General features: G+C 41.1%; 2 protein-coding genes across 4 annotated transcripts in view; one reads left to right on the top strand and one right to left on the bottom strand.

The window, feature by feature from the left end:
- Positions 1-9397, bottom strand: part of LOC117877961 — a 44725-nt gene extending 35328 nt beyond the window's left edge. For all 3 annotated transcript variants that reach the window (XM_034771674.1, XM_034771675.1, XM_034771673.1), the window contains exons 1-2: positions 9271-9397; positions 2502-2593 (exon numbers count right to left, since the gene is read on the bottom strand). In XM_034771674.1, the coding sequence (XP_034627565.1) occupies positions 2502-2526 (25 nt within the window). In that variant the 5' untranslated portion in view covers positions 2527-2593; positions 9271-9397. The remainder of the gene's footprint in view (positions 1-2501; positions 2594-9270) is intronic.
- A 4947-nt stretch (positions 9398-14344) lies between these two features.
- Positions 14345-22499, top strand: part of JAKMIP1 (janus kinase and microtubule interacting protein 1) — a 251179-nt gene continuing 243024 nt past the window's right edge. Inside the window, exon 1 of the mRNA XM_034770969.1 lies at positions 14345-14489. The gene's annotated coding sequence lies outside the window, so the exon portion shown is untranslated. The remainder of the gene's footprint in view (positions 14490-22499) is intronic.

Below are 22499 nucleotides of genomic sequence, written 5' to 3'. Positions count from 1 at the left end.
TTTGACGCCACAGCCCCTTTTTCTCCAGGCAGAGTCAGAGGAATACCTTCAGGCAGTCAGGTACTTCATGTGCATCCTCGTAATCTGCCATCTCACGCATTACAACACATATTAACAGGACATCTGGACATAAAGAAACAAGGCTCCAGTGAGCCAAAGGAACAGAGGGTCCTGTGGCACCTTTGAGACTAACAGAAGTACTGGGAGCATAAGCTTTCGTGGGTAAGAACCTCACTTCTTCAGATGCAAGAAGATGCAAGATGTCTTGCATCTGAAGAAGTGAGGTTCTTACCCACGAAAGCTTATGCTCCCAGTACTTCTGTTAGTCTCAAAGGTGCCACAGGACCCTCTGTTCCTTTGGCTCACTGGAGCCTTGTTTCTTTATGTCCAGATGTCCTGTTAATATGTGTTGTAATGCGTGAGATGGCAGATTACGAGGATGCACATGAAGTACCTGACTGCCTGAAGGTATTCCTCTGACTCTGCCTGGAGAAAAAGGGGCTGTGGCGTCAAAATAATAAAAAAACAACAACAAAGAAACCCAGCCTTCAGATATTGATATTTTGAAAAAAATTCTACTGTCTCCTGTACTTTAATTAGGCTATCCACAGCTCAATCATGGGTTTGAGAAATTTGTGGGTTGTTTTTATTTGTAAGGGTGCCTCTGGCAAGCATGGACTAAAAATGCCCTAACTTTCTGACTGATCTTCTATAATGGTCTATTAAATCCTGTTCTCATAGGATGTAGGTGCACTGCTGCAATCACTGTAAAGAGGGTAGAACAATGCTGGCAGTCACATGGTATTTCATCAAGATATAACCTTTTATGTAAGATGAATTTCACTGTTAATCATGTTTTTTGCTGTTATAATCTATTCTTAAATGTTTGCACTATAAACGGAAATAAAAAACATGAACATGACACTGAACAGTGCTTAATATGATGCTTTTTCCAAATATTAGGGCTGTCAAGCGATAAAAAAAATTAATCACAATTAATTGCGCGATTAAAAAAATTAATCGCAATTAATTGCATTGCTAAATAATAAAATACCATCTATTTAAATATTTTGGATGTTTTCTACATTTTCAAATATATTGATTTCAATTTCAACACAGAATACGAAGTGTACAGTGCTCACTTTATATTTATGTTTGATTTCAAATATTTGCACTGTAGGAAACAAAAGAAACAGTATTTTTCAATTCACCTAACACCATCTCACCTAACACAATCTGTTGTGCAATCTCTTTATCATGAAAGTTGAACTTACAAATGTAGAATTATGTACAAATCCACTATCACTGACAAAGGATACTAATAGGGTATTTGTCTGACCTCTGACCAATTCCATTACTCCCCCTGCCACCTGGAGTGGAGGTGACCCAACCCAAGGGCTCCTTCTGGGGTAAGAGAAGTTCTCTTGCTGGAGAGTGGAAGCCAAAACAGCAAGTGGGTTGAATGTTGGAGAGGAGACCACAGTAGTCTATTATTCACCTCCCAGCTCCCCTTAATCCCCCAAAAGAACTGCTCCTGGTGAGGGACAGTGGGCCTGAAGCCTTCCCTCCCTCATTTCAACGTGGACTAAGTTTCCAATGGTAGATCCACTAATTAGGGAATAGGGAAGGGCAGCTTTTTTGGGGGGGGGTGCTCTCTCCTATTTTTATGGGCAGCTTGATTCTTCCCTCCACCCCCTGCAGCTTTAAATAAGACTGATTCTACTAGACTCCCCCCCCTACTCATAAGACAAGGTGAGTCCTACAGGAGGCAACCTCCCAACCTTCCCCGAAATGATACACACCTTGATTGACTGCCAGGGCAACAGCAGGTTTAAAAAAAATCCTTTTAATAAAATAGCTCCTTTCATTGTGCATATTGGCTTAAATCTTCAGGCAATACACCACAAAACTGAACTATTTCTATTCTTGGGCATTATTTTACTGCTATGGCCTTTGGAGATGATCCATATTTGTATTATACACTGATTGTAAGTAAACTCAACTATCTAGCAATGTTATACTGTATTTCTAGAACATCTCCATGTTAGATGTAACTAACTAAAAATCCTACGTTTATCACATACTTTCAAAATATGCATTCCCTTTATTTTTACTATGATCTATGCAACATGGGCATTACAGCAAATAATCAAGACTCCAAAACATCTTATTTTAGACAATGACTCTGAGGAGCTCAGCTATTCAATTTATTGATGCAGACAAGGTCTCTTTTCAGTCTCCACTGGGCACCAGATGCAGTTTCAAAAGCCATAAAGTTTATAAAATGCATCACTGAAAAGCTGTTCATCAACAGTAAACCTAAACCACCCTGCAGTGTTAGTACTGCACATAAAATATTGTAATCGTGAAAGTGAGTTGCCTTATACAAAGTCAGAAGCAATAGACATAGCTAAACTAAATTGTACTTTTATTGTCAATTGTATCACAAGCATTTAAGACAGACAAGTAGTGTAAACAATGTATCAAAAGTCACACAGTACCTTCTGTTTGTTGTTCCAACTCCATAGCTAGTTTTATCTATCCTATATATGACAATGCATCTCTATTGGCATTTGCAGCAATACACAGAATTCTGTGGGGAAAAGACACTTCTTATGCATTATAGCTTTAATACACAATTACTGTTACTGTACAAAAGCTGCCTCTTAGTGTGGAATTTTATAAAAATGCTCGCACTCCCCTAGAAGTCAGTAGAAACAAAACTAAGACAAAGCAGAGTGCTTTTAAAAATTCCACACATCAATTATTAGCCTGCTTGGACACTAAGAACTCACCTACGTTATAAATCTTTTTTGTACTGGTGTGTTTGGATGTAGCTGCTCAGTGGTTTGAGCACTGGCCTACTAACCCCAGGGTTGTGAGTTCAATCCTTGAGGGGGCCACTTAGGGATCTGGGGCAAAATCAGTACTTGGTCCTGCTAGTGAAAGCAGGGGGCTAGACTTGATGACCTTTCGGGGTACCTTCCAGCTCTATGAGATAGGTATATCTCCATATATTATTATTATTATTAGTGTAGACAAGCTCTGACCACAGAAATATGTATCAATATAGCGTATATTCAGAGATAGATACAGAGACAAGGGGCACAAGCCAAATTCTCCTCTCATTTAATTCCGTGCAACTCCACTGGCTTCAACAGAGTTTTTATGGGTGCAACAGAAGACAATTTGACCCCAAACCCTTCATTCCAAGCCTGATCTTGCCACGTGTTAAACATGCACATCTCCCACTGATGTCAGTACTTCCTAGATCAAGACCTCAGTGATGTTTTTTGAACTGCAATCTTTAGCAGCTACTGAATGCTAGTAGCAAAAAATAAAAAGAGTTCTTGATGTGACAAGAAAGAAGACCTGACGGTAAAAATGTTGATTTCAGCCATCAGAACAAGCACATCTGACTGTTTAAACATCTTCAGCAGCAGTACCTAAGATAGTCATTAAACATTGGGATTAGTTAGATTTTTTTCGGGACATTAATTTTGTCTTTCTTTCTTGGCACCCAGAATTTTTATTTTATTTTTAAAAGGAGGGTGATTTTCCAAATTGCCCATATAAAGAAGAGCTCTATGCCAGAGAGACCCCAGTCTTAGGACAAAGGTAGAAGTCCAGCCAACATAACAGTCCCTAAAAAGAGGGAATGGGGAAAAAACTGGTGTTTACTTTCTCCTGTTTTAGAGACCCAGTTCAGCACCCTTTCTCTAGCAGAACTCTAAACAACTGAGTGGTGCATTATGTATTAAAACAAGCTTGAGTGAGCCACAGATACAAGTCCTTGGGGATTTTCTTCTTAAGCAGCATAGTAGTCTCTATTTTTACCTCTGTAATCCCTGATCTCTTTTTATTACAGCTAATCATCTAAACATACAGATCTATGTTCAAGAGAGCCATGTATGTGGCATTAGAAATCAATCGTCATAGGATGCTTAAAAGCTGTATCTTTGACGCAGATATTGCTCTGCCTCAGCAATGGATTAATATAACTCTTCACTGGTTTCCCCTTCAGTTTACCGTGTATCATTTCCAAATGCTTTATTCCACCATTGGGCAGCCTGGCCACTAATTTTTTAATATAGGTTAACGTCACTATCAACTTTATGTGATTCAACAATGTACGAAGACATGGTTTGTCAGACTTTGCTTAACTCAGCTGTTCTATGTATATAGCACATGAGAATTTTTAGGCACTGTATTTGCAAAGCACTCTTCTTCAATTAAAAAATGTGATTCCCCAGATATTACTATCAGAAGTTCACATATCACGGATAACCAGGTTGCTTCAGAACAACTCCCTCCAGGCACTGACCTCAAACAAAAACAATGTGTACTCTAAATCAAGCAAAAGTCAGGGTAGAAAAGACTGGTGACAACACAACTAAGCAGGACCTGAGGAAGGACCCAAATGTGAATGTGGAAAGCCTAGCCAAATCTTTGAACGGTGCCTGATGCAGTGCCCCCTGTCAACATCCTGTACTCCTGAAGAACTATACGAGCTAAGTGATAGCACCAAATCGTGGCCATGTTTTTGGAGCAACAAGGTATGATGATGATGGGAAAATTATATACATATATATTTATAAACACAGGGAAGGTAGAATTGTATAGCTCTGTTAATACTGACTTCAGCCTACAATGATTAAAGCTACATTTGGGGAACATTTTAGTTCTTAACTGTATTTAGATTGCTTTGATCATTTAGTACTTTGTAAATGTTCTTTATTTGAAATGAATACTCAGTAACATGCTATTTTTAATACAGCACACATATACTGACCTATGGCACATTAAGTCAGTGGACTGAGTGAAAAAGGAAGTGCATCTTTATAGCTGTGCATCCTAGATAGAGAGCATAATTTCACCCATAAAATAGTATTTTTACTATTAAAATAAAGATTTGGTTCCCACAAATTATGCATTCACTCCACCCACACAAAGCACAAGCATTTAGGCTCCAAGTGAAATGTGAGGTAGAAACACAGCCTCCAACGCAAGAGTGCACAGCTCTCACAGTTACTACTCCATTTTACGAGCTGCTGCCCCTCTGCACCAGTTGCATGGGGTGCTTGGTGCAGCTATGCCCCCAGCCTGCCCTAAGGTGACCTCCCACACCTGCCTAGGCAGAATTGGTACAGAGGATCTTCTCTTTGTGTTCAAAGGGCTTACAGGCACCCCATGTGCAAATATGCAGCTGGTCATTTGGCTGGGCAATCCCTCAATCATTTCATTAAGAAATTTACATCAGAAATTGTCTAAATGGTGTCAAGTATCATATTCTATCCCTGGGTCAGCCAGCCCCAGCGGGGGTGTCACTCTGTGTTATTACTTTGTAATTAACAATTTTCTGACTATATTTTAAAAAAGTGAATACATAAAAATATACTGCAGGTTTCAGGACCCTCTAGCAACTACTAGTTGAGCTACTGTGAACCTCCCAGGCTGAAATAAAGGTCTTGCAATCAGCCTTCACAAAAAAAAAGTCATTCACATATGTGAATTACCCAAACGACCAACTCTTAAAGTGGATAATTATATTCTGCCTCCCTTAAGTTTCCCCCTCGGAATAGTCTGTTCTTCTTTCCTGTCCTGAACAGTTATGATATTCATTGTCAAGCTGTGATAAGTTTTAAATATGGCAATATATTATATACATAATTGTTGCAGTGTTGTTGTGCACTATTAAACAGGTGGCTGAATTTCAGTGGTGGCTGAAAACTATACAATATAAAACTGAAGTCCGTTTTTGGACCTGTGCATCTGACTTTCAATTAACAACAACAAAAAAATCAGTGAGCACCTTCTAAATTCACACATTGAGGATTTGGTCCATTTTTTATAAATCGGAAACATCTTTGGGATCCTTCTTCATGAAGGACAGTATGTAAGTTTAAGTTGTAATTATTCAGAGCTGAACTTTTAAGAACTTCTTACAACTTGACTTTCACTAGAGAGTGAGGGACGGTAGATTTAAAAAAATGTTTTTGTGACAGGTCAGTTTTCAATTGTAGCAGTTCATTTAGAGTCAGGACAACTCATAATGAAGATATTGCTATGCTGCGAGTGAGCTCCAGACTTAAGTGCAGGTTCTTTAAGATCAGAGCATCAGTATTTTTTAAAAAAAATCACAAGAGAAGAATTAAAGAGTTTGTTTCCTTACTATTGCAATACCTTTTCTTTAGGAATATGGATATAAGGAAATCAAAGTGCCTTTGTAATTCCAAACCATTTAGTTCTGAAGATAGTAAAAGACTTTTTAATTATTTTATTTCAAAAGTTGCTCTTTATAGTCCCCCCCAGCCCTGCTGCCATTGAACTAAATGGCAAAATTCCCATTGGCTTCAATGGAAGCAAGGCAGGGCCTAACATTTTCTTGCATAGGTCTTATATAGCAGTGGTTCTCAAGCAGGGTACATCAACTCATTCAGATATTTGCCTAGTTTTACAACAGGCTACATAAAAAGCATTAGTGAAGTCAGTACAAACTAAAATTTCGTAAAATGACTTTTTTATACTGCGCTATATACTATACACTGAAATGTAAGTACAATATTTATATTCCAATTGATTTATTTTATAATTATATGGTAAAAATGAGAAAGGAAACAATTTTTCAAGAATAGTGTGCTGAGACACTTCTGAATTTTTAGGTCTGATTTTGTAAGCAAGTAGTTTTTAAGTGAGGTGTTAGTAGTCTCGAAAGGTTGAGAACCTCTGTTATATAGCAACCTTCATATACAAGGTGTTCTCTGTCATCTGCTTCACTAAGTATTGAAAAATTAGTTAAAATCTGGTAGCACAGTGCCTGTGGAAGCAGCAACAATATATCAACCACTGATCTTGACAAAGCAGTATTAATCCTATGCATTTTTGTGACTGAGTGCAGGAAGTGAACACCTAAGTCTGTTTTACTTTATTTTACTGAGCAACAGATTGCTGGCCAGGCTACTAGTTTTATATGAAGCAGCATGAGATGTGTAGCCTTTACTAAGACAGATATCAAAGATGAGCAAAAAGGACCTGATTTTAATATGGTAGCCATGTGCAGCATTGAAACTCGACATCTTATTTGAGTCAGAACAATAACTGTATTGCACTCTAATGCAAGTGCTGCAATGGAAGTACTAGTTATGAGCCCAAGTTCTGATACAGAACATGATTGTTACCCTATAGGTTCTCCCCCCTGGATCACAGCAGCATCCTCTCTCTTTGATGACATGAGCCAACACCTGGTACAAAAATTCTCATAAAGGACATTGGGACTAGCTCACGTTGAATCCTCTGTATACTTCACATTTATTTACTTTTCCTATAAAACTAATATCTGGCATTTATGTAACATCTTGAAACAATGGGAAGTATATAAGATGAGTTATGCTAATCAGGCCCTTTATTTTCATAGACTTAAGGCCAGAAGGGACCACAGCAATCATCTAGACTGACCTTCTGTATAATATAGACCACAGGACTTCCTTGAATTCCTTCCTGTTTAGATGTTTCTAAAAGAAATGCTAAAGTTCAATCCTGGTTTAAAAATTGCCAAAAATTTAACGTACATTAAAGGAGGAGGGTTCCAAACCCTGGCCTCTAGCTTGAGTCTGAAGATCTACATTATAGTTAAAATCCCCATAGCCTGAGGCTTGTGAATCTAAATCAGATGACATGGACCAGCTGTGGGTATTTAATTGCAGTGCAGACAGGCACTCTGACTCTGGCACAGAGTACTGACTCTCAGGCTATTTTCTTGGAGTCCTTCCACAAGAGCCCAATTTGCTCCTTATTATTTCTCTCAAACTGAGTTCTCTCAGACCTGTTAAAAACATCACCCAGCTGATCAGGACCAGCTGCTGCTGATCAGGTAGGTTGTGGCTGAGCTCAGCTACTCTTAAAGGGCCATCCAATTTATGACAATCACATTATAACCCCAGTGTATGTGCTGGGGGTTCATGTGACTTGACTCCTCAGTCCTAAATCTTTTTCAGAGTTATTTCCCATGACAGATTCTTTCATGCTCTAAACTTGGTCTCCATTCTTTGTTCCTAGATGGATGACCCTACCTGTGGCTGAACTGAAAAATTGTTTGCTTTCACCCATTTTACCAACTGCTCCAGAGTGCTCTGTGGCAAATAAAAGTCACAGTCTGTCTAGGTCACAACAGAGCAGGCAAAAGCCTAGACCTGGGAGCCTCCAGCAGATACTATATTTAACAGTAGCTTCTAAATATAACAAGACTTTACAGGGGATTAGAAACTACAACTGTCTGGCCTTAAGGAAAAAATGCTAGCAATTGTATTAAATTGACAATTGTGCCAAATATCTGTGGATAATGATAGTGTGAAAAATAATAAAAGGAGACCTATAAATAGCATCTTCTTAGAATCGTAATATTTAAGAGTCCAGCTTTCTGAAAGCCATAAGCAGGCTTTCTTGAGCCAGCAGTATACCACCTATATACGATGTAAGTGGTGCTAATTAACAAAGATACCTGTTTTATGGCAGTAAGCAGCTATGGTGAAAAAGAGGTGGGACACACCCTTTGCAGGAAGATGCCTATTAGACAAAGCACGCCAACAAAGGGAAATTACAGTGAAAAGTCTTATTCATTGAGCCTTATGTTTGAGTTTAGCGTTAAAGGCTCGCTTTATCTGCGATGCTGATTGTGCCGCGGGGTTTAAGCAGCGAGTAATACAACGCCGGGCAGGTAGTGGGGCGCTATAGGAATGCCAACAGCATAGCACACCCACACGCGATCAGGCCGTACCGCTTCCCGGGGAGCAGGAGATGCTCGGAGTGTCCCGTGAGCGCTCTGGCAGCCCCGCTAGCTGCCCTGCTCCCAGGGCAGCCTGGTTCTGTGCAGACGAGCTGGCGCAGGAAGACTCCGCGCAGCAGGCGCTGTGCACCGCAGTGGGTGGGGAGGTTGCGCGAACCGTCTCCCAAGGGAGAACAAGGATTCCCTCCGCCGGGGCTGGGCCCCGGGCGCACCACTAAGCCCCTCGCCCCTAGTGCTCCCTACGCCGCCCTGCCGAGTCCCCGCCCTGGCGCAGCCAGGCACCTGCTCCGAGCCGGCGCTGCTCAAGCCCCTTCCCAGCGCTTACAGTCCCGCCCTGGGGGCGGCCGCCGCCCTCTCCTGCACCGCGGGGGTAACTCTGCACCCCACGCGTCTTGCCCCATGAGCTAGGCCAGCCCCGGCGGGCCGCCGCAGCTCGCCCGCCCACTGCAGCAGCCGCTGCTCTCCCCGCCCCGGCCTCGCCTCCTCACCCGCCCGCTGGAGCCGCCGCGGCCGTTCCCCCGGGCCCAGGCGGGCAAAGCCCAGCAGCCAGGCGGCAGGCCGGCGTTGTAGAGGGAGTCGGTGGGCTGCGAAGGGACTGGAGGGGCCGCGGCAGGGGCGGGCACCGGGCGGGGGGGGGGAGCGGCGCTCTCCGCCTCCCGGAGGCGGGTCGGCAGTGACAGCTGGAGAACATGGGCGGGGCCCGAGCCGGCCTCTAGGTACAGAGACTGGGCGGTGCGGCGCCGCCTGCTCCCCGGCTGCATCCAGACGGCGCTGTAGCCGCAGCGGCAGCGGCAGGTTCCTCCGGGGGCAGCGTCCCAGGGAGCGCGTAGGAATCCCGGCGGGTAGCTGGCTCCGCTGCGGCGCTGGTGAGCACCTCGGGGCGGGGTGAGTGAGCCGGGGAGGTAGGGGGCGAAGGATGCTGCTGCTGGGCACGGAGCCTTTGATGGCGTGGGGCGAGTGGTACCAAGTACCGCCCTGGAGGGTGGGCACGACTGGGCTGTGTGCCAGGTTGCCCCTTTCTACGCCCCCCATCTGTAGCCCATTGCGAGTGGGGCCCCCCTTCCCCGCCCACCCTTCTACCCACTGCGAGCTGGACCCGGCGCCGGGACCCCCGGCCCTGCTGGGTGGGGTGCAGTAAGTTGCGCTGCCACCTCCAGCACCGCCGTGAACAGAGCTGGGGGGAGCCACCCTGCTGCATTCATCTCCCGGGCTGCTGCTCACTGCGGAAAACTGCCTCCTAACTCCCCCAGCCTCCGCCACTCAGGAGGCTGTGGGGTGGCCGCCGGTGCTAGCCCTTCAGATGCTCATCCTGATGCAGGATGGTCTCACTGTACAGCGGAATGTGGTCTCCACCCCTCTGCAACTCTGGAGCAGCCATCAGGAGAGCTGGGGTGGGGCTGGGGAGCGGCTTGGTTAAAAGGGATTTCATCGCTGCTTAGGTGCCATTGTCCACCCGTTTAAAGTGGTGGTGGGGATCCCCCCCCAACAAACTCTCTGGGTGAGATCGCATAAAGCCCCTCTGCTCCCCTCACTGCTCTGTTCTGGAGAGGGAGCTGGCATGAATGAGCCTAAGCTATTCCTCTAGCTCTATCCACCTCATACCTCAGAGTGGGGGTGGGACAATTGTACTATATATGTCAATATATCCATTCCTCTGTATTTTTAGGGTTTCTGTTTTGTTTATTTCCTTTTTTTTTATTGGTATTACTTGACACCAAATCTTGCTTTCCTTGATTTCAATGGGGACTGTTCATTTGAGAGAGGCCAACAGCATTTAGCCCCAAAACTGCAAGCCCTACAAGCATGGAATTCCCCCTGAAGTAGATAAGAGGCCTGCACTTAGAGGATTTGCAGGATAAGGCCTTCATTTATGCAAGGTGTTCAAAGGGTGATGGGGTTCCTAATAAGCATTATTTATATAATGTACTTACTTAAAAGCACACAATTGGTTGTCTTCAATTTCCTTTTCTGTGTCAACATTTAAAAAACAAACCGTGCTGGAAATTTGGATGAGTAGTCTGAACATCTATTTTCAATGTAATTCCTGTTTGTTGGCCTGTCTATATATCTTTAATGACTGACTGAGATTTGAGAACTGTTTTCTTTTCCCCCACACCCCTTCACGTTGGCATCACAAGCAGCCTTCAGATTTTAGGCCTCTGCAACTGCATGGAGCTCAGTGGAGAAGAAGGGGTTAATTTTTGATTAAAAAGGGAAGTGAAGGAGGGTATAGTTCTCAACCAGCAAACATGCAATGTTTTTCTGATTATTATGCTGTTAAATATTTACAATTTGTCACAGTTATCATCCAACCATAGATCATTAGTCCCTTAAATGATTCAGATTGATTCAAATGTAACTCGTTGCCTGCAAATAAAAAAATGCCATCAATGTAAAACAAACAACCCTCCCCCCCCCCAACCCCTCTTCCAGCCTCCTAATAAAACTGATTTTCAAAATAAGTAATTGTGTAAAATGCATCTAGTGAACTTTATGTCTGGGAAGAAAATTAATTCCACTTCCTTTCAGGATTCCTTCTATTTTGTGACTTTCCCTCACAGAGATCATTATCACGTTCTTAGGCCTTGCTCCTGCAAATATGCATATATGGTATCTCATTTTACAAGATACTGAGACTACTGATAGCAGACTACTGATCTACTGATACTATATACATGTATGTTTTCAGGAGTGGTGTTTCTGCTCTGACTTCCGTACATCTTAGGTGGCAGAGGCAGAAACTGCACTTCATGGTTTGCCCAAGTGGAGTGGTGCAGTTGAGGAGCTAAAGGGGACAAATGTATGCAGGGATGTTGGACACTGGCACTCTGCAAGGGGGCATATGGAGTATATAATACATATATTTATTGATTGCTACCCATGTTGATTATATAATTTAATGGGGCCTTGGCACAAAAAATCTTTAACTTTGAGGTAAGGTTGCTACACTGCACAGCTTTCCAATGCATACTCTAAAAACCAAGGAAATAAGCACAGTTATTCAATGCCCAACCTATGCTTTACTCATCAGTTTCCCTTCTTATCTTCTATTATCTCTATCCACCCACAACCCACATCATTCTGAACAACTAACAGCAGCCTTAATTCCAGCCATACATAACATACACCAGGAGTTCTCAAACTGGGGGTTAGGACTCCTCAGGGGGTCTTGAGGTTATTACATGGGGGGGTTGCGAGCTGTCAGCCTCCACCCCAAACCTTGCTTTGCCTCCATCATTTATAATGGTGTTAAATATATTAAAAAAGTTTTTAATTTATTAGGGGGTGACACTCAAAGGCTTGCTATGTGAAAGGGGTCACCAGTACAAAAGTTTGAGAACCACTGACATACACCAACAGACACAAATATGCAGATTTCAACTCTAATTTTTAATGTAAAAATTAATACCAAATATAGGACAATCATTAACATACATCACCCACTCATAGGTTTTTCTGTATTGTTTAGGAAAACTTATATCTCACAGTCCTTATTACCTAACTCACTCTCCCACCCCAGTAAAACAATCTCAGAGCTATGCATGAAGTAAGTTAGGGAAGTGATACCAACCCAATATTTTTCCAAGGTAGAGCTGATTTTTTGTAGGAGAAATTTTTTCTTTGGAAAATGACCTCTTTTCAGAAATGAAATGAAAAATTTAGCAAAAAAAAAAAAAGGGTGCTCTCTTTTTCAATTTTTTTAAAATTTTCACATCACACTTTTTATTTTGAAAAACTATTCTGAAAACCTAGTTCCTGATAAATGGAGAATTTCTTTAATGGTTTCAGCTAAAAATGCCATGGGGAAAAAATGAAGAATACATTCTGAATTCTGAAAAACAGAAACAACATAAACACAAAATATTATGTGAATGTGTGTATTTTGGAGTTTTTAACCCACTGTATTCCAGGGACAGTTATGTCCTCAGTCGCTGGAGGCTTTGTGTGAATTGTGGTGAATTTTGGAAATTTTTTTAGCATGAATATCTTAATTCAAGACTTTTGAAGGCTTCAGTAGCTCAGTTCCTCATCTAAAGTCCTATATCATCTCCCTTTACTCTATTGGGACCTACGGTTTAAGTGAAGGGGAAGCACACAGAGTTCTTTTACACCTGTTGCTGTGTTCAGGGATAGTTCTGAAAATCCATTCTCTTAATCTTCTGGAGCATGGGGTTCACTTTTCCCTTTACGAGATGAGATGGGAAAATTGTGGCACAGAACTCTTCTTATGCCTGGGTCCCCTATCTCTCCCCCAATCTAGAGGCAATGTATTTCTCTCCACAACCTTCTCTGAATTTGACATACTCTTTCATTAATATGGTATGTGTGTAGTTTTTATATATATATATTTTGGGAGGCACCTGCCTGCAGGTGAATTTGGAGTGTGGAGCGGCTGGGAGAAGGCACTTTGTGAAATCAGGACTACAGAGTGAAAGATTATCTTGCCTGCTGTTTGATGCTTGGTTTTGCTACTTTTGGGCATATCACTATATAGTTACAGTGCATTTTGTTAATTGTTCACAATGTCTCCATAATATGATAAAAGAGACTTTGTGGAGGGGAATTTGTTTGAAATTAAGGGAAAAAAACACAGTTGGGCCTCATGGCAACCCCTAATTTATCTACCTCCCCATCCTTTGGCTTTGTGGAGGGATTTTGTTAAATATATGTAGATGTTTTTTTAAATGCTCTACTATATTTACTTCGGTTTCTCCTGATTCTGAGGTCAGGAGCCTGGAAAGATTAGCAAAGGACACGTGACCTAAAGGAATATGTAAGGGGCCTTTAGAAACTATGAATAAACAAATTACTAGTTTGGTGAGCTTCATTTCCTCCAGGTAGTATAGTTCAGTGTCTTGGTTTGTTAATTCAGTCTAATGGTAGGGAATGGTTGAAAATGAAGGAAGTTCTCTGGCCTTACAGGCTTATTATTTATTTTTATTTTTTTGGAGGTGCTGGGGTGACTGTTGTGAAATGCTAGCAGCAAAGATAATTTGATCTTTTTTCTTATTAAGATCTGGTACTATCGATTTAATTTTTTTTCTGGAGGTGAAACTGATAAATTAATCAATGTAAAGGTTAAAAAAGACGAGCTATCTGCTTGGTCATCTCTGTGTGAACCTCTTTCAGGTGTTGCTAACTGCAGCCCCAGTTAACTGCACAGATGCAGGCTCTGTTAGGGCAGCTCATTGCAGGATCAACTCAGCAACTCTCTTGTTTGCTTTGTCAAGTTTTCTCCTGTCTCACTCTTTTTTTTACTTTCTTTCAGACTGTTTTAGCAATCTTTTGCCTAAGCTACGTTTTCCCAAGTTGAAACTCATGTATGTGTCATATTTCCTCATGTATGTGTCATATTTCAAAGTGCCATTTTAATTCAGCCATAGTCCCCCTTTACCTCTTCAGTATCTTGGAGCCACTCTAAAAAGGTATTGGCTGTCAAATATTTCCAGTCACCCTTGTTTTATTTTAACTGTCTCCTCTTTGTTCTGTACGGAAGTGTCATTGGCAGTGTGACACTGTTGCATGTTGTAGTTTCACTTTTGCTTTAGTTTGAATGTTCAGAATGTGCTGAAGAGGAAATACATTGTCTTCTGGGAATATCCTCTACGGGATGCACACACGTTACTTCTGTTAAAGCTAATGGGAATTACATGTATACATTTTGAGTTTAACCTACTCCCCTCCTTGCTTTGATTTAGCTATTCAGGTAAGAACGAGGAACATTTTTTTCTCTCTGTGAAATTTTGTTCTAATTTCTTGTCATCATCTTGTTTTAAAACAAAGCGACCTAGGTGGCAGCTTGCTGGCCCTGGAGACTGAAGTCCTTTCCTTTATCCATATAACGGGAGCAAGAACAGGCAGCTATGGTGCAATCTTCTTTACACTTTTCTGCCAGTGTTGCCTTAGCTGTGTTCTGTAGTGACCACATGTAGATTGAGGGGCGTTTCATTCTGTTCATTCATTTTGTTGAGAGTTCCCAAGATGGTGACAATTGCAATGATTTTTTTTATGTGGATTCCTATTGTGAGGTCACAATAACACTTCATATATGCTGTCAGATGCTATTTAAATCCCTACCTATCTGGGCTGGATTTGAACTGATGGGCGGAAGGTGCAAGGTTCCCTATTCCATTTCCAATCCCCTATACCATCTTGTCTCTCTCCTCACTATCTCCTTTTTCTTTTCCAACCGACAATTGCAGGGGAGTGGGAAATAATCTCCCTTGCACCTTGAATCTAAGCAGATAAATATAGGTGGGTATGGGGGGTCTATTATTTTTCTGATACTGTGATTTTATATTTGGCTTTGGTCATTAGTTCTGAATAGCCCTGAAATTCAGAATACTTTCTTCATTTAATCCTTTCTGCCCTCCCGGTGTGTGAAACTGCACTTCAAAGTCCATCCCATAGAGTGGAGAGAACTATCTGTGATGGTGATATTGCTGCAGGTCGGCTTCCTTAAACTGATTGATGAGGTGTTGGAAGATGATGCTGTGAGTATGAGGCAAACCCTCCTCTAGAGGTGAAGAGCATCACTCTTACAGTGCTTCCAGCCTGCACAAATGCAACCTAACAGATGCACATTGGAAAACATAATCCCAACTATACATATAAAATGATGGGGTCTAAATTAGCTGTTACCACTCAAGAAACAGATCTTGGAGTCACTGTGGATAGTTCTTGGTAAACATCCACTCAATGTGCAGCGGCACTCAAAAAGGCAAACAGAATGTTGTGAATAATTAAGAAAGGGACAGAATAAGGCAGATAATATCATTTTGCCTCTATATAAATCCATGGTATGCCCACAACTTGAATACTGCATGCAGATGTGATCTCCCCATCTCAAAAAAGATATATTGGAATTGAAAAGGTTCAGAAAAGGGCAACAAAAATGGTTAGGGGTATGGAACGGCTTCTGTATGAGGAGAGATTAATAAGACTGGGACTTTTCAGCTTGGAAAAGAGACGACTAAGGGTGGATATGATTGAGGTCTATAAAATCATGTCTGGTGTGGAGAAAGTAAATAAGGAAATGTTATTTACTCCTTCTGATAACACAAGAACTAGGGGTCAGCAAATGAAATTAATAGGCAGCAGGTTTAAAACAAACAAAAGGAAGTATTTTTTTTACACAATGCATAGTCAACCTGTGGAACTCTTTTACAGAGAATGTTGTGAAGGCCAAGTCTTATGTTTCAAAAAAGAACTAGATAAATTCATGGAGGATAGGTCCATCAATGGCAATTAGCCACGATGAGCAGGGATGGTGTCCTTAGCTTCTGTTTGCCAGAAGCTGGGAATGAGCAACAGGGTATGGGTCACTTGATGATTACCTGTTCTGTTCATTCCCTTTGGGGCACCTGGCATTAGCCACTGTCGGAAGACAGGATATTGGGCTAGATGGACCTTTGGTCTGACCCAGTATGGCTGTTCTAATGTTCTTAACTGCATCTTGACATTTCCATTGGAACAGATCCTGTCTTCATCTTTCATTAACAGCTGGGTGGCACTGGCTTGATGTAGGCTTTGTTATAACTGTTTTCTTCTTGACTGGATTCCATCCAAATACATTTCAGATCTTTCTTTCTTAAAGAAGAATCCATTCACATGCAATCTCTCTCCCATTCCTTGATTTTTTTTTTATTTAAATCAGAAGCGCATTCTGTCCTACTTGTACGTATTAGCTCTCATGAGAATTGTTTTAAGAAAGATGAGTGCAAACTGAATTTCACTATGGGAAACTAAGAGCATTCAGTGGACCAGTATGTATGATAGACTTAGAGAAGCTCATTCGCTGCATCTATTCAACATAATCTCTTAACTTTTGCTTGGTACTTTGGCTACTACTGTATCAGAGTTTATAATGTCTGGGGTTCTTTCAGAGTAAAGAGTAAACTTTATTTTATATTTTTTTCTTACATTAAATAGTGTAAACGTTGTCCAGTGTTTTAGTCCTCCAGATTTTGACCTACATATTTATTAATTATTAATAATAATTCATTTATATGAATGTGTTTTGTCTTTCTCCACTTAAAACACATTTTATTTGTCTCTTTTTGCTAGTGAGGAAATATTTTTGTAGGTTTTATTTTTATATTCTTTTTGTCTGTTAAGAATATAAAATTCTTCATGACAGCCCTGAATGTCAACAGCTTTGGGAACTTCAGTTTTACACTGGAATGTCAGAATTGGGGGGTGGTGGTGAGGGGGGATTGTTCCAACTGGACTTCTGTAGTCTTGACTCTCTTGGTGCAGGTAGTATGTGACTGGCTGAGAGGTGAATGTGCCAAACTGAGTGGAATTTTGAAGAATCTGGCTCTTAGACAGCAATGACTTACAATGTTTTTTTCCCTGTAGTAAGTTACCTTATAGTTGTAGGGCAGTGGTTCTCAAAATTTTGTACTGGTGACCCCTTTCACATAGCAAGCCTCTGAGTGTCCCCCCTCCTTATAAATTAAAAACACTTTTAAATATATTTAACACTATTATAAATGCTGGAGGCAAAGCGGGATTTGGGGTGGAGGCTGACAGTTCACAACCCCCCATGTAATAACCTTGCAACCCCCTGTGGGGTTCCGATCCCCAGTTTGAGAACCCCCTATGGTATTATGCATGTAACTTTGTCTTTTTCCTTGACTCCTTATGCAGTCCCATTTTTTATTTTTGTGGAATTTCTGCATGGCAGCATTTCTCAATTGTTATTTGTTATGGCATCGTACTAAATAGAAAGCTTTGACAGCCTCTGGTTTTTGTAGTAAGCTTGTAGGATTTCTCACTCACTCGTAGCATGCTACTTGAGGACTGTGTGGCCAATAGTCTTGCCTTTACATTAGTAACAACAAAGAAAAAATACACGGGGAAAATTTCCTGGCATAACTATAGCAAGAAAATAATCTTTAATCCAGAATTTCAGAATAGTGTGCCCACATGAGGGAGTTATTCCAGAATGGCTATAGTGGAACAGCTATCCCACTATAGCTATGCCAGTTAATGTCCTTGAGTTAACAAGCCTGGAGAGGTTCTGTCGGAAATGGATATGTTGGTGAGTGTGAGAGAAACACAGACTGGATGAGTGGTAAAAGAATGTGAGTGAAAAAGTAGGAAGGAGTGGGTGTCTGAGTGTAGGTAGCCTTGTTGATGAGATGGGAAAATTTTGGCACATAACTCTTTCTATTCCTGGGTCCCCTTCCCTGCATAGACACGCCCTAGGATAAGAATCTAGCTCCAATTTCTATTACTTATCCATGCTGAAGGTAATTTTCAATTGGTGAAATTCACCCTGGGCAGAGGACCTTATGTCCCACTCCAGCCTTTAAAGGGCAAATACTATTAGGGCCCTGATCCAAAGCCTACTAAAATTAATAGGAGCCTAAGGGTCCCAAGGCTTTCATCCAACTTGAGCCTAAGGGGTGAGTAAAGTGGTGCACAGAGCCTTCTTCCCAGAGTACATTTTATCCAATATGTTAAAACGTTAGATTGTGGAATACTTCTAACAGGGCTGCTAGCTATATCAACGTATATATCAGTCCGAATAACTGCTGTATGCCCAACTCACCAAAGGAAAAAGGAAACGGGGAGGCCAAAAGAAACGCTTTAAAGACACCCTCAAGATAAACATCAAAAGATGTGGCATCGACACCACACACTGGGAGACAGCAGCTCAGGATAAGGATAACTGGTGAAGACTTGTCAGAGAGGGAACGTCCACTTTTGAGGAAAATTGCCTTGCCCTGGTCACAGAAAAACGCCAGAAAAGAAAGGAAAGCCAACTGTCACGCAGCAATCGCGGCCCAACCCTGTCTTCCAACACCACCTGCAATGTCTGCCAACGAGCCTGTGGCTCAAGGATCGGACTCCTCGGCCACCAAAGGACCCATAAAATAAAGATGATCTCTTCTGTGAAAGAGATCATCCTCGACCTCAAGGGATTGTCGATGATATATCCGTCATCAATGCTGGTATTAGAGGGGCCCTGTCAAGTTAAAATTTGCATGTTGTTTAAACAAACACAACCAGCACTTTGTATTTCTAACAACTGCTTAGATTGTTAAAAGTGAACAAATTTAAAGAATTCAAGTTTTCACTTATGCATTTCATTCTCTGATTCTCCAGTGCTAGAACAGTGTCACAGGCAATGTTTAGATCCAAACAAATAGTTTGCTTTGAATTAAAAAATGAAAATTGTGATAACGTTTCTAACAATATTGGGCTGTTCAAGGCCCTTATTCTGCAGTTTGTTGTGGCTGGATTTTTTTCATTTGTATGGAGCCCCATTGATTTTAGTCCTGTCATATACAATGAATTGCAGGATCAGGACCTGAATCTTTACTTTTAATAAATGGATAAACTCAAATTACAGGACTGTGTTTCAACACTCTGTTCCTCTCTTGAATCAGGCTGACGGGAATAGTAAGCTATGTGCAGATACATTATTTCATTCTCTGATGTCAGAAGAGTTTGATTTGCTTGGAATAATCACTGTAGAAGTATGTCAAGGAGACAAACCTGTCAGTCTGTTCCCTGTAATACAGAAAGCTCAGTTCTGAAAACGTGCTCGTTTCATGTATTGGCATGGCAGGAAGAAAAACAAATTGTTTTGTCAGCTTCCATATGAGACATTGGTCTAGCAGGAGAATGCCTTGTGCCTCATGTAGATACTATAGGTATGTACAGTAGGAGCTCTTTCTTGTCTTTGCATTTTATAGCCATCACTTATAAAGCTCTCCTTTTGAGAAAAAGAACTTGTTCAGATGCTTTCCCCCTCGCCTCCAGGGTAATCTGCTTTTATTTTCACAGTAGCTTTAGTAAAAAAAAATTTCCTCCTACATAACCTGCTTTTTCATTCACTGCAGTTCACTTCCTCTTCACTCATGATAAATATCAGCCTCCTGTGTCAAATGCAGTTAAGCCTTTTTCAGTATGTAGTGCATTCGGAGTTTTCTCTGTTATATAATGTACACTTTCTCCACTTCTCCTCCAATGAGATTGTTCTTATAAGACTGAGTTAGTGACATAGATGTTTGAGGGTAGGGTGGGGAATCATAATGATTATAAGAATTTATGTGATGGGATTATTATAATCTTATATGGATTTATATTTGTATTCAGATTACACTACATGGCCATAACTTCATATTTATTTAAATGTCTAGCTTTTATTACTGTTAACAAACATGCTTTTTTTTGGTCTTTTCTGAATTCAATATAATCTTTGTATATGAGGATATAAGATTGTATATTATATAATTAACAGATACCATGCAATTTCTTTGTTTAATAGAATTTCTCTAAGTGTGGTTACAGCTAGAAAAGCGACCCTAAAAACTGTATCACTTTTCTCAGGGTGTCTGCTCTGTGTGTGTCCAAGTAATAACAGTTTTCTTTAATAGCAAACCTCTAATGTGCACACTAGCAAGGCTTTCAGCTGTGCTCTTAGCATCAGGCCTCCATCACCCTTCTACCTTTCATTCCATGGGAAAATGCTCCATGGATAGACCCCTTCTGGGTTCTAAATGTATTGTGGTTCTTCTGCCCAGGAACCTGGGGTGCGGAGGCCATGTAGGGGGATTAGAACATCTGTGCACGCTGTGGATCTATGTAGCAGCACCCAGGAAGTGGGTCTCATACATCCCTGGCAGTGTGGCACCACTGCAGTAGTGGCCATGTTGGTACCTATAAAGCTGGGGAGGAGTCTGTCCTCCACACCTATGGAGATGCTGCGTACAAAACGCCAAGTGAATGGCTCTTGCCAGGCGATTGAGAATTTGGTCCTTGTTGAATTATTTTCACTGGCTGGGTATAAGAGACAGAATTTATTTGTGTGTGACCACTCTCCTCTACTCCCGCATGAATTTGCATTGTTGGTACTTAAAAAATCATCTCCTCACTTGCCAACTGACCAACTCTGATATAAAAGTTGGAAACAAAATAGACATGGAACTTGATGTCTTTTGTTTTTAGTTATTTTTGTGACTAACCAAACTGTTAGTTAATCTGGCTGATATTTCAGAAAAATGAAAATAATATAGTGTTGCCACATTTAATGGAGAAAAGAGTGTAGTAGTTAAAGTAAGAGATAAGCCAAGTTGATGAGTTTAGGGTAATTAAAATACTAATCCTTCAAGCTCTGTGCTACTTGGTCATTTTTAACCACTGGAAAGATATTCAGGGGTTCTTTAACAAAAGAGATGTTGGATTTAGTTTTCCCCTTGCTTTGTATGTTGCTGTTACACATTCCCTTGTACACTCTCTGTCACTTTCCAGGTGCTTATGATATGCCTGAAATATAATTCAGGAAATCTTGGTATGGTAATCTTAACAAAAACAGTCTTTGTGCTGAGACACATCCCAGACTATTGTCCTGATAGAAGTGATTGGACTGCATATTCATGATTAAAAAGCACTACCTTAATTGATTGATTGACCACGTGGTAGAAGAGATAATGGGATTCACAGGCTGCCTGATTCCCATCACAGAACAAATCTCTGATTTGTTTGTATGTAATAGTTAAACAAGCTTAGGGCTCAGGCTGCCAGTCACCAAATATATTCTTTTCCTTCCCTCCTCCATACCCTTTTTGCCCTAATTATTTTTTCAAAATGAAGTCATTTATTTCTTCAGTCACTACTCTTTCTGTTAAAAAATCTTAGTAAAATAAATGTAAAATATCTATCCTCTGAAGCAGTTTTGTATTTGGTTTGTAGAGGGATACATTGGTGGAAGAATTTTTCACTGAATGATAGCCTTAGCTTTGCTGAGAAATAATTACCATCTGAAGCCAAGATTCCATGTTTATGGTCTGCTGGCCTTGTTTGGCTTTTAGAATTCCATGTCTCTGTTTCATCCCTGTCGTAGCTGATGTTCTCCTTTTCTTGAAATCTGCTGACCTGATGCAGCAGCAGAGACTTGGATCAGAAGACCCAAGAGAAGATGTGGAAATTTAAAATCCTGGGTCTCTGAACATACCATTTTTCTGACTGCTTTCTGTGAAGCACATCTCCAGTATAAAATAGTGGTGGTGCAAAGTAGCAATTTATCACTAGAAACAGTGTTGAGAAAAATAGCCACTGTTACTGAGAAACTTCTAAGGTAAACAAAGATGGTCCATATAACACATACCCTTCAAGTCTGTTGAATCATGTCCTATTTAGAGTGCAGCACATAAAGTACTTAAAAAAATTGATATAATATCTTAAGAACATAAGAACGACCGTACTGGGTCAGACCAATGGTCCAGCTAGTCCAGTCTTCCGACAGTGGCCAATGCCAGGTGCTTCAGAGTGAATGAACAGAACAGGCAATCATTGAGTGATCCATCCCCTGTCGTCCACTCCCAGCTTCAGGCAATCTTGGCTGTAACCAAACACAGAAACATTAGATATGGATCTTCATGTACTAAACTGATAAACCAATCATCATGTCACATTCTTAATTTTTTTTTTTTTGTTAGAGGTGTTCTTCCTTTTCCCATCCCAAGCTGTGATATCACTATCTCCTGCATTCTGCCTTTTCTTTCCAATCCCATAAACTGTGTGTCTTCAAGGGGTCTGTGGCAAGTGGCCTGGATCTGAAATGCATGTTTATGAGCGTTTTACTCTCATTTTCCTCCCACTACCCTTTTATTACCTTTTTTACATATGCCTCTTGTGGCTACAGCTGTCCTTCTGCACAAAGGAGTGAACTGAGCTCCCTTTAGTGTTTCATTAATGTCAG

The sequence above is a fragment of the Trachemys scripta genome, chromosome 5 (assembly GCF_013100865.1).
Source record: "Trachemys scripta elegans isolate TJP31775 chromosome 5, CAS_Tse_1.0, whole genome shotgun sequence".
Taxonomy (NCBI): domain Eukaryota; kingdom Metazoa; phylum Chordata; order Testudines; family Emydidae; genus Trachemys; species Trachemys scripta.
Note: the sequence above shows the minus strand (reverse complement) of the source record. Positions and strands in the feature narration are given on the sequence as shown.